General features: G+C 49.3%; 2 protein-coding genes across 7 annotated transcripts; both read left to right on the forward strand.

The window, feature by feature from the left end:
* Position 1: 1 nt before the first annotated feature.
* On the forward strand, positions 2-6,704 carry LOC125102776 (trem-like transcript 4 protein). Of its 5 annotated transcripts, none has more exons than XM_047734274.1 (7): positions 2-196; positions 355-678; positions 2,086-2,161; positions 3,522-3,640; positions 5,015-5,094; positions 5,261-5,370; positions 6,467-6,704. In XM_047734274.1, exons 1-7 carry the CDS (start codon positions 139-141, stop codon positions 6,534-6,536), a joined length of 837 nt encoding a protein of 278 aa, XP_047590230.1. In that variant the 5' UTR covers positions 2-138; the 3' UTR covers positions 6,537-6,704. The 5 variants fall into 5 exon arrangements, with proteins under 5 accessions (XP_047590230.1, XP_047590231.1, XP_047590234.1 ...); XM_047734275.1 differs by having other exon boundaries at positions 5,261-5,381; positions 6,467-6,633; XM_047734278.1 differs by lacking the exon at positions 5,015-5,094 and having other exon boundaries at positions 5,261-5,381.
* Positions 6,705-7,812: 1,108 nt separating this feature from the next.
* Positions 7,813-22,604, forward strand: TREM2 (triggering receptor expressed on myeloid cells 2). 2 transcript variants are annotated; one of them, XM_047734279.1, is made up of 6 exons: positions 7,813-7,845; positions 18,013-18,111; positions 19,568-19,918; positions 21,294-21,384; positions 22,064-22,257; positions 22,354-22,594. In XM_047734279.1, exons 2-6 carry the CDS (start codon positions 18,072-18,074, stop codon positions 22,368-22,370), a joined length of 693 nt encoding a protein of 230 aa, XP_047590235.1. In that variant the 5' UTR covers positions 7,813-7,845; positions 18,013-18,071; the 3' UTR covers positions 22,371-22,594. The 2 variants fall into 2 exon arrangements, with proteins under 2 accessions (XP_047590235.1, XP_047590236.1); XM_047734280.1 differs by lacking the exons at positions 7,813-7,845; positions 22,064-22,257 and having other exon boundaries at positions 17,923-18,111; positions 22,354-22,604.
* The last annotated feature ends 1,518 nt before the right edge of the window (positions 22,605-24,122 follow it).

Consider the following 24,122-nt stretch of genomic DNA (forward strand, 5'->3'; position numbering starts at 1 on the left):
CTGGAGGACTTGGCCTCCCTCAGCTCTTCTTCCTGGACAAGTGAGAGTGGCTAGGCCAAATCCCCACCCCTGCGCCCCAGCTCCGGCTCCCTCTCCTCAGGGCTTCCCTGCTCCCACCCCAGCTCAAGAAGAGGGCCCATGGCCTGGGACGCCACATGCCTGCTGCCGCCTGTCCTGCTGGTGCTCCTGGCCTCAGGTGACGAGGGGGCCAGAGGGAGGGAAAGGGGCAGGAGGAGGGAGACGGCCAGGTGAGGTGGGCATGAGGGGGGCCATGCAGAGGGATGGCCAGGGCACCCACCTGCCAGCCCCACCGTGTCTGAGGGGTGGCTCCCTGACGTGAGAGTGTACTTTCAGGCTCGTGGGGACAGAAGCCAGAGTTGCTGCATCACCTGGAAGGGGAGTCCTTCTCTGTGAAGTGCCCGTACCAGCCCCAGAAAGGCTCAGGAGCCGTGAAATTCTGGTGCAGGTGGGACTTACCACGTACCTGTACCCCGTTAGCCACCTTGCCCCAGCACCAGGGGAAGCCTCGAAACTCCATTGAGGATAACGTCAGATGGGGCTACTTCATTGTCACCATGACCGAGCTCAGGGTTGAAGACTCTGGATCTTATTCATGTGGAATCTACAAATCCTCCAGGATATTTTTTCACAGAAACATCCATCTGGTGGTATCTCGGGGTGAGTCCTTTCCCTTCTTTGTGTGCTTCTCAATCATCCTGAGTCACAAGATGTTACAGCTAGAAAGGACTCCAAAATAATGGTCTTCAGTGCTCTCGCAGCCAAAAATGGATACCCCTTGCCCAGAGTCACCTCTGGTTAAGGGCAGATCAGGCACCAGAACTCAGACCTGCTGGCTCCCGTGGTTCTTCCTTTCCCATCACATGCATTTCTCTGAACATTTTTGTTGTTATGAACAAGACTCATCCACTGGTTTGTAATGACTGTAAAGCCTTCTCAGGTTTGAGCAAGACTGGCTGATTGGGCCATCCCTGGGCATCCCAACTCTTGGCCCTAACCCCAGCTTTCTCTCAAAGGGTAGTGCTTGTGTTGCAGGTGGCTGGGTGGGTTAAGAAATGTGGACAGACAGAAGCCATCTAGGGAGGCAGACACGGGACTCTGGGGACGAGACAGGGAGGTGTGGTGGCCAAGGGCTCAGAGAGCCTGTGTCCTCACCCTGGACCTGCTCCTTAGAGTCGAGAGACCTTAAGGCTCAGGTGGGAAGCTGGGCGATAGTCTTGACTGAGGCCCTGGTGTTTTTCCTGAAAATCTCAGACTTACAAAGCCCGCCTGTGTTTCCCTGTGATGGCCAGGGCTTGAATGGCATCTTCCCAGACCAACTGCCAAGCCTGCTCAGCCATCTGGTGAGCTGGGCACCCAGAGGAACCTGGTCAGCTGCTTGGTCAATCACCAACCACCCAAGCCATGGCTCACTGTCCACTCTATGTATGGCAGGGGCTGCACCCTGGAAGGGAAATCAAACATCTTGAGACTCTATCCTGTGCTGGAGGAGCCCACAGCATTCCCTGCTGATCCCTGCACCCAAGGCCGACACAGAAGTGAAGGGTTAAGTTGGTGGGTGGTAGGTGGTGTATTGGAAGCATGTTGGATGGTGGCCCAGTGAAGGGAGGGAGCAGGTTGCTGGAGAAAGCAGTGGTATGGATTCTCCTAGAGGACTCCCCAAAGGAGGTGATACCACTTGGGCCTTATGAGTGAGCAGGAATTGATCCAGAAGAGACAAAAGTGGGGTGGGGGGTGGGAGGGACGCATTTTCAGTTGAGAGTGCATAACATGGTCAAGAACAATGAAAACAGAAAAGACTGTAGTATATCCAATATACCAGTGACAGTGTGATCCTAACCTAAAGCCTCTCACACTGGAGCACTTGACTGAGAGGGAAATCCCACACAGAGTAACTCCCGCGTAGAGGGCCTGGTGCAGGGCATGAGGCATGGTGCTTCTCAGAGTCCTCACCTGGCCCAGGGCCCTGTGTGGGCTCCTCCTTTCCAGGGCCAAGGACTAGCAATGGGGAGCATGGAAATTGGGGCAAACACATGGGAGTGCTCCCCTCATTGTCATCTCTTACAGTTTCAACCCTGCGTACTGCCAGGAGCACCAGTGGGACCACAGCCTGGACCTCTGCCACAAGCCCTGTCACTGACAGGTACTTCCTCCCCATCTTCCCTGCCCTCCACTTCCTCCCACCCATGGCCAGCTGTGGCGAATGCCTCCAGCTGCCACATCCCCACCGCTATCTGGCTCTCAGGGGATGAAATGGGAGTCACACCATTTGTACCAGGTGGCTTTGCCTCTTTAAACCTCAGTTTTCTCATCTGCAGAATGGGGCCAATGACATCCTCACGTTACAGCAGGTACCTGCTTGCCTTTGGCATGTCAACATTTGGTGTGAGGGTGTCCTGTGCACTGCAGGCTATTTGGCAACATCCCTGACCCCTACCCATTAGATAGCAGCAGTGCCAATCTCCCCCTGGATCACCCAGTTGCGACAACAAAATCCAAGCGTCTCCAGATATTGCCAAGCTTGCCTTGGGAGACACAAGCAACACCAGTTGACAACCACTGCTGTACAGAGGGCTGTGAAGATGAGGTAGAATTGGGTCTGACTCAATGCCAGACATGTGACCAGGGCTGCCTCATTTCTCTCTCCCCTCTTCCAGCCCTTCTTTATCCCAAAGCTGCCGGGGTCCCGGGAAAGGGTGCACTTTGTAGTTACTACAGTCCATGGCCTGATTTCCTGTCATCCTGCCTGATGGTTCCTAGGCCCCAGCCCCCAGGAGTGACCCGACAGCTGTTTTTCTTCCGGCCTCCACCCTCCCCTGCCTTCTGCCCACCCACCATCACTGTGATGGGAGCCCAGGGTTCTCAGAAATCCTGGTTCCTTGCTTCAAGGCGCTATACCCAGAAGCTGCGTGGTGCTGGTCATGGAGCATAGAGGGGTCCTTACAGCAACTGCCACCCAGGCTTAGGGCTTCAACCCTTGACATCCCAGACACCTTCCCTGGGAGCCTGCTGCAGTGTAAGGAAGCCTATCTTAGTGTTCTGCCTTTGACCTAAGACAGGTCTTGTTCAAAAGCATTTATTATGTGGCAGCACTGTTGGTCACAGGGCACCAACTGAGCCCATCTCATGGGCAGGGGTGAGGAACTGGGACCAAGAATAGTTAAGAGCAGGATGTGGGAGGGGTGAGTACAGACCCTGCAATGAGGTTCAAGTTAGGGGACAGCAGCCAGAAAGGGAAAAGGAGGAAAGACATTCCCGTTTCACAGAGGAAGAAACAAGCCCAGATGTGGCTAGACATGGCCAGACGTGGCTGGATGTAGCTGGACGTGGCTGGATGTGGCTGGACGTGGCTGGACATGCATGGCTTATGGGGCAGAGCCCTTGACCACGGCCAGCTCAACAGGAGGGTCAGTCGCGATCACCCAGGTGGGGAGAGGGATGCCTTCTGGGCAGAAGGTTGGCTCCCACTTGCCTCACCTGGCTGGTCATTTGTTATTCCAAAGCCCTCAGGGCAACTGGCAGCTCATCGTTCCCAGCTCTATGTTGGGTGTCCTGCTGGTGCTAGTGCTCATCCTCCTCGTGATCCTGTCCTTCAGGAAAGCCCGCAGAAGCGCAACAAAAGGTAAACCCCAGTGCTGGCTCCAAGTAGACCACGGAGGGCTTAGCCATGATGTTCCCATGCCCACGAGCCTAAAGACTGGCTTCTCATGCCCATTTGACCAACAGGGAAACTGAGGCTTGTGTGGTGAGTTGTCAGGATCGCTGTGTTCTCTTGCTTTGTCAGAGCAGCAGGTGGGGTCATTCTCCTCAAAGGCTCAAGGTCAGCCCCTTCCAAACCTTATTCACCAAAAACTGGGTATTCTAGTATCCACTGGGGAGTGTATATTTTGCCCTCTTCTTATAGGTAAGGATTTTTAAACAAACTTATCTGGAAAACTTTTTTATTGTGTGTTTATATGTGTTTTAAGATTTTATTTATTTATTTGACAGAGAGAGAGAGATAGTGAGAGCGAGTACACAAACAAGGGGAGCAGCAGGCAGAGGGGAAGCAGGCTCCCTGCTGAGCAGGGAGTCTGATGCGGTCTCAATCCCTGGACCCCGGGATCATGATCTGAGCCAAAAGCAGATGCTTAACCGACTGAGCTACCCAGGCACCACAAGAGTATTTTTTTAAATTGTCACTATTGTTTTAAAATTTTGTCTTCCTAAAAGCATTAAAGGATTTTTTTAAAAGATTTTATTTATTTATTTGACAGACAGAGAGCACAGGTGGGCAGAGAGGCAGCCAGAGACAGAGAGAGGGGGAAGCAGGCTCCCCGCTGAGCAGAGAGCTTGATGCAGGGCTTGATTCCAGGACCCTGGGATCATGACCTGAGCTGAAGGCAGAGGCTTTAACCCACTGAGCCACCCAGGCGCCCCGTTAAAGGATTTTTTAATGTTTAAGTTGCAAGTTTTTTTTAGCATTAATCACATGTAAAATCACCAGCATTTTGTGCAAGGCTTATCAGATTAGTGCCTTTTGATGATTCCGGCCTTGTTTTTTGGTTTGTTTAGCACATACTGCATATTTATTAATCATATAATCCAGTGATGTGTGTGGTGACAACTTTTTTGAAATGTGGAAGTGGGCCAGCGCTATGTTGAACCTTAATGACTTTAATTTTTCGAGCTATCAAAATCCTAAAGTAGTAATGGGTTGTAAAATTTTATATACATATTTTTCAAATTATGTAAAGTAAACTTAGTGGGTCACAATACTATTTTCATAAACTAAAATAGAAAAGCAAAATATCACATTGGAAGGATAAATATTTTTTCATTGGACTTTTATTTTAGGAGAGAGAGTGTGTGTATGAGTCTGTGTGTTTGTATATGTAGAAATAAGATAAAATGTTTCTCATTGCGGTTCTTGGTTCAAAATTTTGAAAGACATCATAGATAACTTCACCAGCAAATAGATTATACTTAAATGGATTTTTAAATTTGGAACTTTCAGTGACTGGGATTGATTCAGCTTTACCAGTTTTATGCAAATTTGCCGTATGCCGCCAGTCTGATTTGCCCCTTGGCACCAAGGTCTGACCCCTGTGCTGGCCATTAGTGAGCCCCCCGGGGCAGGGTGGGATTTCCAGACCCAGCCCTGGTCCCTCAGCCCAGTGGGGACCTCCGGCGCCCCTGCCTTCCCAGAGGAATGGGACCTGCGGAGAGGTCCCTGCCCCAAACTGGACTCTTTCCTTCACAGGTGAGGACAAATCCCACCACATCTATAACAACATCTCAGTCCAGAAGGAACAGAGCACTGGGCATAGGAAGGACCTCTCACCAAGGCAGAGGCGATCTCAACTTTCCTGGGTATCTTGTTTGTCAGTGTTTTTTGTTTGGTGGTGGTTGTTGTTTTCCAGCTTCCCAGCTTGTATTTACTTGTAGTTTCTGTTCACTCTGCACCAGGGCTCACTCATGACTCTTCACGCTCCTGTTGCCTCATCTACATGCACCCTTGGCCCCATCCTTCCCAATTCAAACCACTTAGAAAGAGAAGTTGACTCCCCAGCTTTTGATCTTCACCCCCACAGGAGTCAACTGTTAATAGGGGGCCCCTCTCATGGCGTGGCTGCCACCAGTCCAGTCAGCTAGGGGGACGGGGGTCACATGGTAAAAACACGACTCCCTAGGTGCTCTCTCATCAGGAACTAGGGACCGGTCTGTTGCTGTTGGGTAGGCCTGTCTTGTCTAAAGATCTAAAACTCTTGAAATCACAGAATTGCAGGATTGGGAGGATTTAAAGTCATCTGCTACAACCCTCTGTAATGCTGGGATCAACTCTACAAATGGCATCCCTACCAATTGCTCTTCTAGCTCAGTGCTCTTCAAACAAGTGTGGATAGAAAACTCCTAGAGAACTTGTGCAAACAGAATTTCCTGGACACCACCCCCAGAGACTGCCTTCCTAGAGCTTAGGTGGACCCTGAGATTTTATCAAGCTGCTAGGTGATGCCAGTGCTATTGGTCCACGGGTCACACCCTATGTTGTCTTCCTTAGCCTATTCTTTTTTTTTTTTTTTTTGTAAGATTTTATTTATTTATTTGACAGACAGAGATCACAAGTAGGCAGAGACTCAGGCAGAGAGAGGAGGAAGCAGGCTCCCTGCTGAGCAGAGAGCCCAATGCGGGGCTGCGTCCCAGGACCCTGGGATCATGACCTGAGCCGAAGGCAGAGGCTTTAACCCACTGAGCCACCCAGGCGCCCCTTCCTTAGCCTATTCTTAAACATCTTTAGTGACAGTGACTTTGCTGCCTTTAGCCATTCCCAGAGGCTCTGCAGGGTCCATACTCTGTTCCACACCTTATCACTGTCTCTGTCCTCCACCCTGCTCAGGGCAGCCCTGGGGCCACGGACCATGCCCAGCTATGATCTGTACATTGAATGTCTGTCTCCTTTGATTCCTAGGGCTCCGATCAACAGAAGGGCTCTGATGAAGACACTGGGGCCATCTGCTATGCCTCACTTATCCACCTGAATCAATTCGGCCCCGAGGACTCCATCTACGTCAACACTCAGCCCAAACTGAAACCCATGCCTGATCCCTTTCTGACTGTAGAATATGCCTGCATCCCTGGAACCAGACGCCAGCCCACCAAGTCAACTGCCCTGGATAGGGAGCTCAAGAGCTAAGGATAGACTTCACTGAGCAGTGAGCACTTAGCAAGTACTTGTGAGGCATAGGGCTGCTCTGCCAATGATGGGCGGGGGGAGGACTTCAGCATGGCAAAGATGGTCCCAAACCAGCAAAAGATCATTGCTTCCTACAAGGGCAATGAGGAGGGAGGAGGAAAGGAAAGTCGTTATCATTCAAAGGGGAGAAGCTTTGAGTGTGAAGGCTGTGATGGGTAGGCTCTGGGGCCTATAGAAGGGGTCTCTAGACACCTGCCTGCTCCCCTCCCCAGGGTCTGGGAGGAGGGATACTGGAGTAGAGTCCAGTTAAATAGGATCTGGACACCAGTGCTCCAAGCCACCCAATCTTCTCCACACTCTGTGACCCTCACTTCCTTCCTGACCAGGGCTTATGAAATCCTGACATGCTGTGCAAGTTCCTCTTTGGTGATCTCCTCATGACAGCCCCTGCCCAACTCTCTCTGAGGGCCACTAAGTTCTATCTCTCCATCCCAGCTCCTCCTCTCCTTCCTGACCTTCTGATTTTGATTCTCACAAATGACCCTGACAGGACGGGCAGTGCCTGCTGCTCAGCGGTCTTCCTTAACCCTTGGCCTTGCCAGTCAAGGTGGGGCGTGGGAATTTCCTTCCCCGTGGTGGCCCCTGCAGCTCCACCAGAACTGATCTGGGTTCCTCTGCCTTCCACAGAAGCTATCATGTATTCTACTAGCTGCACCTCAAGGACAGCAGGCTGAGGGTTACCTCCTGTTTTGCCCTAGTGCCCTTGCACAGGGCTATTATGGGGACAGAGCCCCCTTCTTTATTAGGCACTCCCAAGGAGTGACTCTGAACTGTGGAAACTCCAGGTCATGGGGGCAGGGGGTGGGGTCCTACCACGTCATGGAAAAGATTGCTTGACTGCTGATACATCACTTCTCAAGGATAACATTTAAAGATCATCGAATCTAACTGCCAGTGAGTCCAACTGCAAAATCCCAGTGAGTCATGCAGTATCTGCCTCAATCTCTCCAAGGACAGGGAATTTACCACCTCTTGCTCAAGCAGCTTGTTTGTGAATGTTTTTTTTTGTCTTTCAGCTTGCCCTCAATTACAGGGAAAGGTCAGCTTGCCTACAGGATGGGACCTGAGGGTCAGGCTGCTTCACGGCCAGAAAGGTAGAGGGGTTGGAGAGGTGAAGAGTGGGGGGCGGTCTGAGGTTTGGCAGGCTGGGTGCAAGGGAAAGGTCTTCCTCAGGGAGGAAGGCAAGCTAAGCACTTGTCACTTGGGACATCCCAGGCTCCCTGTGCCGAGGATGTGGTTCTATCCTCAGTCTGTGGTTGCATGAGGACACTCAGGAACAACCCCAAGTTGAAGGAGGTGGAGAGCAGGATGCTCTGAGCATCACTTTAGCCCTCCAGGTCTCTGCTCTGCCCTTCCAACTCTTATTTCTGACTCCTAGAGACTGGGCAACTACTGCACCCTGACCTCCCACCCTATCTAGCCTTTCTCTGAGAAGGTCATTGGCACTGACCTGTGGACTTATTTGACCTCTGGTCCTCCATGGTTCTAGGCTCCTAACAGTGCCTCTTGGTCTGTATTTTAGTCTACACTCCCACTGAGGGAGCCCGTATTCACCATGGTCTTTTCAACTCAGGTTTCCTGGCTACAGCACTATGAGCCATCCCAGGGGTCAGGTTCCTCATGAGCTGTCCAAACCCAAAGGATTTACTCAGACTAGAGCACCTGGAGTTATAGTCATTACACAGTCCTTGTAGGGATCTGCTGACTGCCAGTCACTGCTCAGGGTTGGGGACACAATGATTAAGGCTAGTAAGCCAACAACTATGGAGTGCTTCTTATAGGCCACATTCCTCTACATACATTAATGGCTCAAACATCCTGGAAGGAAGGTACTCTCCTATCATTTTAAAGATGGGGGAAATTGAGGTGCAGACAGGTTAACTTTTTCCCAAAGTCTTGACTCTTGAAAGGGGTTCAGTAGTTGTTCCCCAAATTATTTCCTCCTGAGAACATAGCTAGATGATTACAGTCCAGTCTTTCTTGCAGTTAGAGGTAGTCAAGTGACTGGGCTCTGGAAGTTACTGTTTGCCCCTTCCAGGCCTGGCCTATAAAACCTTTTATGCAATCATCAGTGTTTTCTCCTTCCTCTCATTTGTCACCCAGATGACATGGTGAAATAAAAGTTCTTAATGTAAATTCTAATCCTAACTCAGCTTCCCAAGGGTCAAAAATCTGGCTTGCCTTGTCTTTCTTAACTGCTACTGCCTCTTCTGCTGCCGGAGCTTCTTTCTCCTGGGAATCCTTACTGGATTTCTCAAAACAAGTCCTTTTTTTTCACTGAAGTCAAACAGAGAAATACAATTATCATATGGTTTCACTTATTTGTGGTATATAAGGAATAGCATGGAGGACATTAGGAGAAGAAAGGGGAAAATGTGTGTGGGGGGTGAAATCAGAGTGGGAGATGAACCATGAGAGACTATGGACTCTGGGAATCAAACTTAGGGTTTTGGGGTGGAGGATGAGTGAGCCTGGTGACAGGTATTAAGGAGGGCACCTATTGCATGGAGCACTGGGTGTTAAATGCAAACAAAGAGTCAAGGAACACAATACCTAAAACTAATGACGTACTGTATGGTGACTAACATAATAAAAAAAATAAGATAATTAAAAAAATTTCCAACAACAAAAAAATTGTTCAACCAAAAGAAAAAAAAAAGATTAACTTCTTGACCCCTGAGAGTAGGTACTAAAGTTAGAAAAAGACCTAAGTAAAAAACAAACAAACAAACAACACCCCCCCAACCTAAAAAATAAACCAACAAGTCCTTTTTTCCCTCCTACTATGGTGGTCATATGCATAACAGGTACTCAAGGGGTACTTGGCAAAGGTCCTGTCTTTCAAGGACCTTCATTCAAGGATACCCAGGCTGACACCAACAAAAAGTCATCAAAACAATCTGAAACTTTACTCTGTCCTTGAAGGAAACAGATGAGTCCACATTTATCTTACTGTCAATAGCGGGCATCTACCATCTTACTCACCCCTCCCCTCACCCCAGGGAGTCTCTCCTTGACACAATTCTTCCGGTCTCTTTGTTTGCCCACCCACTGGTAGTCATTAATGTCTTCACTGAAGGAGTCATGTTTCCTCAGCCAAACACTCAGAAGTCAAAAAGCTGGGTCTGAGCTGGGGAGAAGTATGGATACTCCATATCTCTCTGGTCCCTGCTATTTTAGGTCTTGTCTTCTAGGCTGAGATATTTGAGTTTGTGGGGATGGTTTGGTGATGTGGGGTGGGAGGGTGAGTGACAGCAGGTTCTGCTACGTGACTCAGAGTGCAGAAGAAGGGGATTGCAAGCTGAAGCTTACTGAAGGTAGTGAAGTATCTGGATTCGCTTCCCAGTGTTCCACAAACATTAGTGTTTTAAGAGACGTTAGTGTCAAGTGAAAATAATCCATGCTAATAATATATTTTCTTCAAACATTTTAAAGTGAGGAAAAGTAAGTTATGCTTATCACAAGTTACAAGAATTAACTCTTAGAAACTCTTTTAATATCCAATAATGGAAGACTGATTAAGTAAATTATGCTATATTCACACCAAGGAATATTATGTAGATACCTGTTGAAATGGAAAGATGTTCTAGATATATTAAATGAAAAACACAAGCCACAAAATAATATGTCTAGCATGAGATCCTTTATGTTTGTGTCTCTGTGTGTGGCCATAGCAAAAAGGCTAGATGGACAAACACCAAAATATCAGTAGTGATGCTCTCTGGGGAATGAGAGCAATGGAGGAAAATTCCATTCAGTAAGATTAGGAGGACTGGCTCTTGAGCCACATTGTTTAGATCTAAATCTAACTTCTACCTGTGCTAGCTGTGTGGCCTCGGGCAAGTTATTTAACTTCTCGGATCCCAGCCAGTTACCTGGAACAAAATTATTGCCTACCTCACACATAATGACAAAACACATGTAAGGTGTTTAGAACAATGCCTAGCACATAGTAAGCACTCAGTAAACGTTCATGTATTTTGAGTTGTAGAACTGTGGATAACTTTCACCTTTTAGAGTGCATTTTTATGTATTTTTCACATGAAAGTTAATTGAATATAGTTTTTTGAAAGATTTCTAAAATGCTGAACACATTTCATATAGTTATTATAATAGGAAAATCTCCCTTTGAATCTCTGTGCTACATAAGTGAAACAGGTGATCCTGGGGAGAAATTACCTATGGCTTTGCAGGTGTGACGCTTCAACTGCCTAAGAAGTATTTACCAAATAACTGTTGACATCATTGGTGTATGTCATCTAAGCGTTAGTGTGTGTTACTAAGTGTTATCTTATCTTGCTGTCATTTGGACACTGGGTCTTTAAAAATATCTGGTTTTTCTATATTGTGATTATAAAAATTCTGCTTGGAGTGTTTTGGAAAACTGTTAAATTTTGCAGCAACGAATTTGTCTTTAGGACTGTTTTTGATTTCTATTGTAACCCTGGCACAAATGATAACTCCAGAGCTCCTGCAGATGTCTCAAAATTTAGAGTACTTTTTAAAGGGTTTCATGGTCAGATAATGTCAGGAAGGGCCCATCTAGCTGCACGTTGGTCTCAGGGTTTATTTCCTTGTTGATCTCTGATTGCCCAACATACTCTGGGTGTAGAGGGAAGGACTCGTGACCTGGCTCAGGCCAGAGCATGACAGGGAGATAGTGCCACCCTGTGGGGTCCACTCAGTGCTGGGGGTGGGAATCAGCCCCTCTCTGGAGGAACTGTTTTCTTTCTTTGCATTAGACTGTAAGTTTCCAATAATCCTCTTTTGTTTTTAGGGCATTATGCTTCTGGCCATGGCAAGACCAATCTTTATTTATTTATTTATTTATTTTTAAAGATTTTATTTATTTATCTGACAGAGAGAGATCACAAGTAGGCAGAGAGGCAGGCAGAGAGAGAGGAGGAAGCAGGCTCCCTGCTGAGCAGAGAGCCCGACGCGGGGCTCGATCCCAGGACCCTGAGATCATGACCTGAGCCGAAGGCAGCAGCTTAACCCACTGAGCCACCCAGGCGCCCCAAGACCAATCTTTAGTTGGCAGATTTCTGTGGTTCAAGCCTGGGCCACCCTGGTGGGCATCCTGACTTCTCAACTCACACTCAGAACAGAAGCTCAAATGTGCCTTTCAGGCTGAGATGACCAGGAATGCCCAAACTCTCTCTGAAGACTCATTTGAGGGTCTCCCTTCACTCCCTGAACCCAGGGTATTGGATTAAAATCCTGCAAGTACAGATTTACAATATCAGCATCACTTCCACATCTAGGAACAGAGAGGTAGTGTTTCCTTTATTTATAGCACCTTCCTAGCACCTATGTGGTGCCTGGCATATGGTAGGAGCTTGGAAAATAAGTGGGATAAATGAATGTGCCCCTGTGAAGAGGGTTCCAGGCTCTCCCACTCCCTCTGTAAGAGTGAAAGAAATGCCCAGCAGGTGGTAGATAGCTCCCGCACAAGTTCCCTTCTGGGAACAGGTGGGCACACACAAAAAGGTCCAATTGCCAATCATTTTAACAGGGCTCCCACAGAGGAGTGGGCGCAGATGAGGGGACGACCAAGGGATGGTGATGCATCCAAAGACAGGGAGCTGTGAACACCCCCACTTGGAAGGGCAGAAGAGATGATTACGATTACGTTACTGGAGCCAACAGAAAGCTGGAGCTGTGGAGGAGGGACCGCCTATCAGAGGAAAGCAGCCACTGCCTGAGCCATGGTAGAGGTAGAAGGGAGAAGTGGGGAGAAAATATCCCAACTTATTTCTCCTCCTAACCGCCAACCCCTGCCAGTAGCTCCCTTTGGCTAGACCCAGTAAGTCAGGTGGCCAGGAGCCAGGGCGATAGAATCCAGAGGGACAGTCTTACCAGGGACAGAGCAGGACTGAGCAGGTATAGCATGGAGCATGGGGTGGGGGCAGGAGTAGAGGGTGGTCCGGGTATCAAAGGCAGCAGAAAAGCCAGGCCAGGAGGGGTGGGAGGGGCCATTCGTGGCTTCTAGTGATCAGACTCAAATGGAAGGTTGAAGAGCACGAATAACAAAGACGTCCCTACAAAGTAAAAAAGTAAAACATAAAATAAGTTTAAAATAAGCTTGAAAATAAAAGGGATAGGGATAGTGATAGGGAAGCAGAGGCAAGTGAGGGGTTTTCCGGATAGGTGAGACAGCATCTAGGTAAACATGGAGGGAAAGGTGCATGGGGGAGTCCTGAGGAGTAGCACTTGAGACACTGGAGGAGAGAGGATGGGTGAGAAAGCAGTTCCTGGGGGTCATCCAGGGGAGGGAGATAGACAGATGGATAAAAAGGATGCAGGGAAGTAGTCGTCTTGAAACTGGAAACTGGAATTCTGGGATAGAGATAGGCAGGAAAAGAAGGGAAGGTTTTAGAAAGAAATATATGGAAGAAGAAGGAAAATAATAATGGCTTTTTTTTTTTTTTTCACTTAGCTTGCCCTAGCTGTGTATACCCAGGTAGTGAACCAGCCCAGAGAGTTAAGAACTCGCCCAAGGCTGCATAGCTAGTAAATACCAGAGTTGGCATTAAGCACAGGTCTGTAAGAAGCCAAAACCTGTGTGCTTACTCCTTGCTGCAGTTCCTGTTTCTATCCCACCCAGCCTTCCAATCCCCATGCTTCATCCCCAAGTGCAGGCGAGGTATACTCCTCAGTTCTGGCCAGACTTTGGACCCATTCTGATCCAGCCACGAGACAGATGAGGTTCCCTCTGCTTTTGCCTCAGGTAATGACTTGCGCCAGGTGTAGTGCCTGGGTCCCTGCCTCCCAGCTCCTGTGTTCTCATCCAGATCTTCCCTTTGGGCCTGCCATCCTGCAGCCCATCAGCGGCTGCCTGCCGGTGACCTAAAAACAATCTCAGCACGTGCACATGCACGAGGACACACACCCTCAGTTCCTGGGAGTTGTCCTGCCCTGATGAGGGGAGGCACTGACCCTGGACAGGGGTTGAGGTCTTCAACTAAGAAAATATCAGATGTTAAGAATGGGAGAATGGCCTCAGCAGGAAGTGTGGGAGAGTGATGGATAGTCCAAATACAAAGAAAGGTGGGGAAAGAAGGTCAAGTGTGAGAGGAGTCAGAGGTGAGAGAGGAGGTTGGGGCTTGAGGGCAAGGGTTTGAGTCCAGGAGGGTGAGAGTAGGTAAATGCAGGACAGGACTGAAGAGGGAACTGGCAGAGAGGAGTCAAACTGGCTGCTTATTAGCAAATGATATCTGTAGGCTCTGATGTTTATGGTTGGTTACTCTTGCAGAGGGTGTGGTGAACAACAGCAATTACTCTCTCCAGCCTGCTGGGCAGGGGCTTCCCTGTTTGGGTCAGTGGTATACCCTGAAGGTTTGAGTTGTTCCAGCTTTCAGTGGCCCATTCCCCTGCTAGCTGTCCCTCCCCCAGCCCAGCCCAGGTGTTGCTTCTGGCCATGGTCCTGACTGGAATCCCGTGCTTCCCCTGCCGCTCATGTGGCCTTGAGTAAGGCTGAGAGGATAATGGTAGGTCTGAAGGATGATGGGGATGCTCACATATGAGTCTTGATTTTACCTCTAGGGAAAAGAGAGGGGGAATAGAGGGTGTGTTTGAGGAAAGTGATCATTGAAACAGCTGCTAGAGGAATTCACTAAGGAACCTCCAGGCATTCTGAAAGGGATTGTCCATCAGCTGTGAAGTCTCAGCTGAAGGGAGATATCAGGAGGGTTTCATAAGTCCAGCCGTGCCTCTAGTCTGGGACTTCCCCAGACTCTGAGAGACCTGCCTTCTCTATCGTAGTGACTGGCGAAGACATGGTGGCTGAATAAATGCACGCATCAGTGAATGACAGGGTTCAGATACAAGGATAAAGGGAAAAAGATCTCTGTGCCTGAATCGGAGGGGGCAAGTGTCTTTAAACACAGATTTAACCCTGGGCGTGGGAGTGGGGTGATGCCAAAATGTTCTGGCGCTCAGATGTGAGGATCAGGAAATTGAACCACAAATTAGCACGAGCTGAAAGATGAGAGCATTTGATATGCATGGGCTGTGAGGATTCCGTAAAGATTTCTTGATATCTGCCCTTTGCTGTGAGGTTTATAGGAATAAAAAAAAGAGCCTTTCATCAGGTAGGAAGGAAGTGGGAAGAAAAGGTCAGAATGGCACATAAATGGGCCAGAAAATTAGATTCATGAGACTTCTGAGTTCTGCTTTTGTCTAGGATATAGAAAGCTAAGCACATTTAAAATAGAACTCAAATCATACTTAGGTATAGAAATACCTAGACATTTAACAGAATGTGTGTAAGAGTTGTATGCTGAAAACCACAAAGCACATTGGTAAGAGAAACCATAGAAGAAATAAGTAAGCGAAGGGCAAGACTGTGTCCATGGATTGGAAGACTCAGTATTGCTAAGATGCCTAGTTTCCTTAAAACTGAGCTATAGATTTGATGGAATCCCAATCAAAGGCCTGACAGATAATTTTTTTCTGGGGGATGGGTGGGTGGATGTAATGAATTGACAAGCTGATTCTGAAATTTATGTGGCAAAGTAACTAGAACAGCCAATGCCAATTCTTTCTGAAAAAGAGCAGTGTAGTTGAATTACTCACGTCATCTGATTTTAGGGCTTGTTATAAAGCTACAGTGAGTAGTCCAGGTGGTGTGCTGCTGGTGTAAAGAGACATTTAGATCAATGGAATAGAAAGGACAGTCAAGAAGTAGACCTAACTGCCAATCAATTTTTGACAGAGACCAGGACAATTCAATGCAGAAAGGATAGTTCTCTCAGTAAATGATGCTGGTCAGTTGGACATCCAGAGGCAAACAAACAAACCACAAATCATATCTCACAGCACAAATGAAAACTAACTGGAAACAGATCATAGACCAAAATGTACAACCTAATGCCATGAAACTTCTAATGGAAAATATTGGAGAAAACCTTTGTGCTTTTGAGGTAGGAAAAGTACTCAGCAGAACACAAAAAGCACAAATCATAAATGAAAAATCAATACCTCGGACTTCATCAGCATTAAAATCTTTTAAGAAAAAAGATTTAAAAAACACTGTCCAGGGAAAGATAAAACAAGTTACAAGCTGGAAGACAGTATCTTCAGATCACATCTCTGAGAAAAGACTTGTATCCTGAATATATAAAGAATTCTTATAGCTCAATAGTGATGGTGATACTAATCAATGATTAAAAAATAGACAAAGATGTGGCTTCATACTTTGCCCAAAAAAGGTATGCTGGTGGCAAGTAAACAGTGAAAATATGTTCAACATGGTTAGTTATTATGAAAATAGAATTAAAAGCATAATGAGATATTGTCACAAACTTATTAGAATGGCTTTGCCAAACGCTGACAATATCAAGTCTAGACAAGGACACAAAAATGGTTTAACCATTTTGCAACACAGCGTGGCAGCTTTATCAAGTTAGACACACATTTACCACATGACCCAGCACTACACTCCTAGGATTTTAGCCAAGGGACATAATGCTCAAGACCACACCAAATATATGTACATGAATGTTTATGGTGGCCTGTTCCATAATTGCCCCTAACTTGAAACCACTCAAATGTTAATCAGCTGGTGAATGGATAGAGTATGTGTGGCTCAGCTATACAATAACATATATTCAGCAATAACAAGACATGAATTACTGAGAAGTGTAACTCCGTGTGTGCTGAATACATTTTGATAAGTGAAAAAACCAAACTCAGGGCTGCATACCATATGGTTCTGGGAATAGGACAGTCTAGAAAGGGCAGGAAGCTGCAGGAACAGAAGGAAGATCAGTGGTTGCCAGGACCTGAGTTGGAGAGGAAGAGATTGGCTAACAGGAGCATGAGGGAACTTACTTGGGGGCTGATAGAAGTGTCCTGCATTTTGCTTGTGGCCATTGTTACAGAGATATAGGAGTTTGTCAAAATTCACAGAAGTAGACAGCTAAGAGGGTGAATTTTTGAGCATGTAAATGATATGTCAATAATCCTGACTTTATAAAGCAGACCATAGAAGGGTACCTACAGAGTGATTTTCAGGTGGCCTCAGACCCTTCTTTTCCTGGGCCATTAGGTCAAGACTGAGCAGTTGGCTTTCTAAGTGAAGGGTCATCATTAAACCATCTCTTATGTTTATCATTAAACCATCTCTAAGCACATTCCCTGTCCATGAAGATACACAGTACATGTATGTAAAGTGGATAAAAACAAATCAGTGAGTGCTTGCAAGGAACCAGAGTAGACTCTGATGATCTGTGGATTCTTGTGGGCTCTTCCAGACTCTCCAGTTGCTTCCCCCAGCAGGACTCTACTTCCTGCCCCTGGGAATGCCCCATCTCCCCCAGCCTACCCTTGATTCACCACCGAGCCATTTCATGCTTTGGTGCCTTTGCCCATGCAAATCCCTGTGCCTGGATCATCCTTCAAGGGCCCACACCTGTGGGGAATTAACACTGACACCCCCTGGAACTCGAGCAAATATCACGTCCTGTGTTGTCCCATAGGTGTGGATGGGCACAAAATAATGCCCGTGTGAGCATGTGCACACAGGAGGCATTCAACTGTACAAAGGAGGATAAACTTAAGCAGGAGATCGCAGGTGGAAGAGAATATTCTCCCTCAAGTGGAGAGCCCACCTTCCCCTCCTTGCTAACGAGGATAGTACTAGTTAGTATTTACGAGTGCTTATTGTGTGTCAGGCTCTATTCTAAAGAACTTTGCCTGTGGAAGTCCATGTTACCCTCCCAATAACTCTACACACTATTATTATTCCCATTTTACAGTTTTAAGAACTGAGACACAGAGAGGTTATGGACGGGTGTTTTCACACAAAGGAGCTAGGAAGGAGGGACTTGGAAGTCTGCTGCTGTCATACTATAGGGATGCTGGCCTGGAGGGAAGGACTAACAGGGGCTGGTTGAGGGTCCAGCTGTTCCCCATCCCTCACAAGGCTGAAACTAGAGTGTGGCAGGTGCTGTAGCTGGAGGAGGGTCTGAACACAGTAGTGAGGACTCTGCCTTGGACACTGGCCAGCCCCAGCCATGTGGGGTCACTAGGGCCGATGGGAACAGTTGGGCAGGCTGGCCTCTCAGAGGTCTGGGATCCCCAACCTCTGACTGCTGGGAGGCAGTGGCTGGCTCCTCCTCTCCCTTCCTCCCCGACCCAGCAAACCCTCCCTGAATCATAAAGTCAGACCCCAGTCCTGCCTCTTTCTCAATCCCCAGGAGCTCAGTTCCTGTGGGCAGCACTTGACGTGCCTGAACCCTCTCTTTCTGCAATTCAAGGGAAAGACGAGATCTTGCACAAGGTGCCCTGTGTCTGCCATCTGTCAGGGAAGGCTGGCATGGAGTCCCTCTGGCTTCTTATCCTGGTCGCCGTCACAGGTAGGACCCTGGCCCTCTGCTGCCCATGCAGTCTCTCCTTCCCCTCCTTGAGTATATGACGGGCTGGTGGGTGGGGAGCACCAGCTTGAACTATAAAGGCAGTCAAAATCCGCAGCATGTTCTGCACCCCTCTTTTCCCCCACTCCACATTCTTTATGCTCTCCCTCCCTCCCCAGTATGAGAGCCCATGGTCATACGCTTTGTGCACGTGGAAGTATAACGGGCTAGTGGATTCTGGCCACATGGGAATGGAAGGAATTCTGATGGTGGTGTCTCAGGCTCGAGCTAGTAGTGGGGGTACATTTTGGGGGGCATGGCTACAGCCCCTAAAATTATGAACCGCTAGCCCCAGAGGAATGGCAGGGTGGGAGGGAAGAAAAGGAGGAGGAAAAAAACTCACAACCAAGCATGTACATCTTCAGGGTGTGCCTCTTTTGCTGATGTGAAGCTCTTCTTGTCCTCCATCCTGGAAGGGAGATAAGGGGGCTGAAGATTTCTGTCACTTAGTTGGAGGATTAGCACCCTAGAGTCTTGCACACAACTACCTCTTTTTACTGGGGGAAGGTGCCTCCTATTCCCCCAGAGCAACAGCAAACCTGGAGAGAGGAGAGGCTGTCCCAATGGAGCCCTGATCCTGAGGCTTATTAGCGAGGGGTGGAGTGCAGGGAAGCTGAGAGGTTTTATGGAGGCAGAGGGATGGACAGGGTGACAAGTGGAGGGGACACTGTTCTCATCAGGCCTCTCTGCTTCCCAAAGGCAGGCCACGTGCTCCCTAATCTTGTCTTCCAAGTTTCTGTCACCATATGGTTGAAGATGGCGTAAGGGAGGACCAAGAGAGGGGAAGTTGAGGCAGAGCGCTCAGGGTGATTCCTCAGCAGCCTCTGTCCTGGCAATGAACTGTGCTCTAAGCCTATCTCCCCTGCCCCAAGAAAGGCCCAAAATAGCAGCCTCGTGTCTCCCCCAAAATAGTTCTGAGATGAGTCTCTCCTGAAAGGGGAACAAAGCCACAGAAATAGGGAAGCCTGGAGCAAAGGGTCAGAAGGAGATGCAGAGCCGGTGTCAGCGTGGGCAGCTGCAGAGTAAGCAGGAATGGCCAGGGTGGGGAGGGGGTATCCAGCCCTGCTCTCTTGAGGTGGAGAGGGTAGAGGACAGGCCTTGGTCCCATATGACAGGGAGAAAATGTGTGGAATAGAACTGGAAGGAACTTCAAGACCAATGTCTCTAGATAGGCCCAGAGAGGGTCAGTCACTTCTTTAAAAATGCCCAGCAAGTCCAACGGAGGTAAAGCCAGACTTAGGACCTGGGTGTCACCATGGGCTATGCACCTTCTCCCAACTCACATAAGAACCTGAGCTCCTAAAGGGCACGATTTCTATCTCTTTGTTCATTGCACACAGTGGGCGTTCAATAAACATTCGGTAAATGAACAAAGAGTGAAGGAATGTCTCCTCCCCAGAGTTGTCCGGAGCCCACAACACGACAGTGTTCCAGGGTATGGCGGGCCGGTCCCTGCAGGTCTCCTGCCCCTACAACTCCCTGAAGCATTGGGGGAGACGCAAAGCCTGGTGCCGCCAGCTGGAGGCAGGGGGCCCGTGCCAGCGGGTTGTTAGCACCCACCGCTCATGGCTGCTGTCCTTCCTAACGAGGCGGAATGGGAGCACGGCCATTGTGGACGACGCCCTGGGGGGCACACTCACCATCACACTGCGGAATCTTCAAGCTCACGATGCTGGCCTCTACCAGTGCCAGAGTCTCTACGGTGACGAGGCTGACACCCTCAGGAAGGTCCTGGTGGAGGTGCTGGTTGGTGAGTGTGTGGCTGACTGCACCTCTGGCCCACCCTGGGCTGGGACTATGTCTCTGATGTCTGGGAAAACCCACTGTGTGGGTCTTGCCCTTCCACTCAGGGCCACGGTGATGGTTGTGCAGGTTGCTCACTGCACAAGGGGTCCGTACTCCAGCCCTGGCACCTCCCGCCAGGCTGTGCTCCCTGGGGCAGGTCTGCATTGCTGGCAGGATGGTCCTGGTCTCTAAGTTTCACAAGGCACCTAATGAGTTGGTTGTGGTCCTGCCTCCCCAAACAGCTTTATCCTTTTGGCATCCAGTTAGGATGTGAATACCTAAAGCAGTCCTTAAGGAGCAGGAGGAAGTTCATTGACTCCCTTACCCAATTACCCAAAGGACCTGCCAACATAAAGAGAGTGCTAACCTGGTGCAGAAAACAGCCTGAGGAAGGGGTGCTGCTTGTGACCCCGGGTGATGTGTTTGCCTCTCTGGGCCTCCACGTCCTCATCTTTAAATGGAGATGGTGTTTGTCCTGCTGCTCCCCATGGGGCTCCTGAGAGGCACCCATGAGGGGACAGGGTTAAAAGTGCCTGGGGGTGAGTGAAGCCCATGCCCCAGCCTCCTGCTGCTGAGCTACCTGGGGTCCTCATTCCAAGCTTGACCGGCAGCGGGGTCCTCCCCACCCTGAGCTTTGCACAGGGAAGCCCTCCAGGGAAGCCTTCTGTCTGTCTTCAGAACACTGTGTGTCCCAAAGGAGAACAAATCTGGGGGTACGAGTCCCCTTCTGACTCTCTCCTTTCCCACCTCCTCCCCCACAACATGGCCCCTTGTGGAAATGAGCCATTTGTCTAAGGTCTAAAGTGGGAAGGAGAGGGGAGATGGCTTGCCCCACACCCAAACCCCATGTCCACCACTCTTTTACGTGGTGGAATGAGGGGGAAGGGAGTGAAGGGACACACATTTTCAGCCCTATCAGGGTCTAAGCCTCAGCCAACTCCCAAGGGGTTGGCCGGAAAATCGTATAATCATCGTCATCATCACCATCCACAGCTGGTGTGGACAGCTTGAGAGTTCACATAGAACTTTCAAATACATCCGTCTACTCACTTGACCTTCCCGAAGACCCTGTGTGATGGGAGGGTGGGAGTTACTGAGCTCCAATGAGATGCTAAGCACCAGAGAGTATGCTCTCACTCAGTCCTGCAAAACTGCCAGAAAGAAGGTGTTTCTATTCAGCCTGCTTTACAGGGCAGGAGATTGAGGCTCAGAGAGGCTAATGACCTGATCTGTTCTGGGCCAGCGCTCAGGAGGCCTCACCGCACCCAAATGGGCTCTCCCCTCTGCCTTAAGGTGCTTTAAGGAGGAGGGCTAGAAGCTCACAGCACTGTCCCCCATAGACCCCCTTGATCACCTGGATGCTGGAGATCTCTGGATCGATGATGAGTCCAAGAGCTTTGAGGATATCCACGTGGAGCCCAGCATCTCCAGGTACAGAGACAGGTCTCTCCCGGGTCTCTGAGCAGATCTCTGCCCTGCAGAGCCGAGGCATGGAATGGAGGCTGAGGTCCCAGAACTAAGGACAAATTCAAAGACAATTAGAGCATGAGAGGACCTGGAGATGATTTTTTGTCCGAACCCCTCCAACCAGCCATTGTGTATTGGTATGGCCATGCCAGTTGTTAAAATAATGAAATTCTTTTTTTATACATACCAGCTGCTCCAAGACTCCTAAATGGTCAGCCCCCCATTCTTCCTCTGGCCACCCTTGACAGTTTAGCAATAATAAAGCTATTAATAAAGATAATAATAAATAATAATAAAGATATGAGACCCCCAGATACCTGCTCCTTTGGTAGGACCAGAATAAGCTCTGATTTGTTGATGCCTGTGTACTGGTGTTGAAATATTGTTACCATAACCACAGAATACACGTGTGCACCCTCCCATACTATACCACCATGTACAGGAAGTGTTCAAATGTGCTGAGCAGGTAGAACCTGGTTATAGGCTCGCCCAAGCCCTCCAAGCCTCATCCCAGGGATGGTGCTGGGTGGGGAGCTATTCTAGGCCTCTGAAAGCTCCCAGTGTCTCCCTGTTCCTTCACCGAGGGGCAGACTTCAGTGAGCGGGCCACCCCAAGGCCTCCCTCATGTCCTTGTGTCTCCAAGGAGTCTCTCTGAAGAGGAGATCCCCTTCCCACCCGCTTCCATCCTTCTCCTCTTGGCCTGCATCTTTCTCAGCAAGTTTCTAGCAGCCAGTGCCCTCTGGGCTGTGGCCTGGCGTGGACAGAAACTGGTGACATGCCCAACCAGTGAGCTGGACTGCGGCCACGACCCAGGTTACCAACTCCAGACGCTAACAGGTGAGTACGAAGAGCACAGCGGTGGCTGGGGGTGGACCAGGCAGGGGTGGCGAGGTGGGGCTCAGAGGCGCTGTGTGAGCACTTGGTCGGTTGCAGAGCGGAGAGACACATGAGAGAAGAGGACCCTGCATGGGACGAGTCCCAGGAGAGGCCTGCTGGAACCCTCCCAGCCTGCACACTGGCCCCTCAGCCACCCAGACTCCTGGTTCTGCTTTGGCGGAAGGCCAGCCTGCCCATCCCCTGCTTCCCCTGGGCCTGGGAACAGAGGGCTGTGTTTGTGTGTGTGGGTGGGGGAAGAACATTTGCCAAATTCCGGCCACTGGACATTAAATACTCTCACAAATAAATCCCAGACTTCATGTTTAATTGGATGGTTTGGGGCTCCGCGAAGGCCTCTCTTTCTTGCTACAGGGCTACGAGAATGAATTTGGCCAAGGAGGAGATAAAAGGTCTGACGTCTTGGGGCCTTGGGTCTTAGGCTACTGCATCCCCCCATTCTCGCAGGCTCCAAGCCGCCCATCTTTGTCTTCTTGCTCCCTTCCCTAGATTTAGTTACTGAATCCGGCCTCCTCCTCTGGGATTTCTCTAATACCCAGTCTGGCTCCCCTCTCCTCTACTTGTCCCCTGCCCCTCAGGAGGATGATTCTAGGATTATTGCTGCCCACCTCTGCACCAGTCCTTCTAACTCCCACCTGACTCATTCACTCGCTGCTCCCGGAGTATTGCTTTCCTCGTGTTACTTCCCCTGTAGGGGAACAATCAGGGCTTGGCTTAAACGTGCAGCACACCAGAACTGGGAACTACTGGGCTGAGCCCCTCAGTACACAGAAGGGAAACTGAGGCTCAAAAGGGAACAACGTCACCTCAAGTCTCCAGCAAAGCCTAGAAATCCAAAGTTTGCTTGGTGTTCAAGTTGCCCTTCCCTCTAGCTCAATTTTACTCATTTATTCATTTACTTATTTAACAGATATTTTCTGTGCCTTGTATCATTCTAGACACCAGAGACATGACGGTGAACAAAACAGACAAAGATTCCTGCCCATGCAGAACCACAGATTAGTGGGAAGGCAGGGGAGGGGAGACAGACACAATAAGTAAGTCAGCAAGACAGTACGTTACAAGATAAAGTGCTGAGGGGATGCTTGGGGGGCTCAGTTGGTTAAGTGTTTGCCTTCAGTTCAGGTCATGGTCCCAGTCCTAGGATTGAGCCCCGCATTGGTCTCCCTGCTCAGCAAGGAGCCTGCTTCTCCTTCTCCCTCTGCCGCTCCCCCTGCTTGTGCTCTCTCTGATAAAAAAAAAAAAAAAAAAAAAGATAAAGTGCTGAGGAGCAAATGACTAGGCACACTGGGAGTATGAAAGGGTCAGGGGTGATGTCATTCTAGAGGGCGTCAGAAGGAACAGCTGGAGAAGCCCTGGGAGGAGGTGAGGAAGTGAATCTGGAGGATATCAGAGGCTGAGGACTGGGGCAGAGGGACAGCCAGGGTGGCTCAGGAACCCTCTCTCTCCCCCAAACACAACACACCATACAGCCATGAGTGAGAGGAAGGGGATGGAGACTTGCCCAGAGAGGGCTGCAGGAAGCGGAGGAAACGAGGTGGTCCCATCCTTTGCCTTGGCAACGTGGAAGCCCAAGAGCTCGTGTGGCCAGGGCTTTGCCCCCTACCATGGGCGTGGGCTCCTGCGGTTTCTGATTGTGTGGAAGGACTCCCAATGCAGCCCTTGTGTCTAGCTTCACATCTACACATCACTCCCTGGAGCCAGCCCAGTCCTGCCCTGTCCACTCCCTGAAGAGGCTGCTGCGCTGACCCTGCCCCCAGCTCCAGGATGCCGGTCCAGGCTGTGTGTCTCGGGTCTTCGGACTCAGT

This window comes from Lutra lutra, chromosome 6 (assembly GCF_902655055.1).
Source record: "Lutra lutra chromosome 6, mLutLut1.2, whole genome shotgun sequence".
Taxonomy (NCBI): domain Eukaryota; kingdom Metazoa; phylum Chordata; class Mammalia; order Carnivora; family Mustelidae; genus Lutra; species Lutra lutra.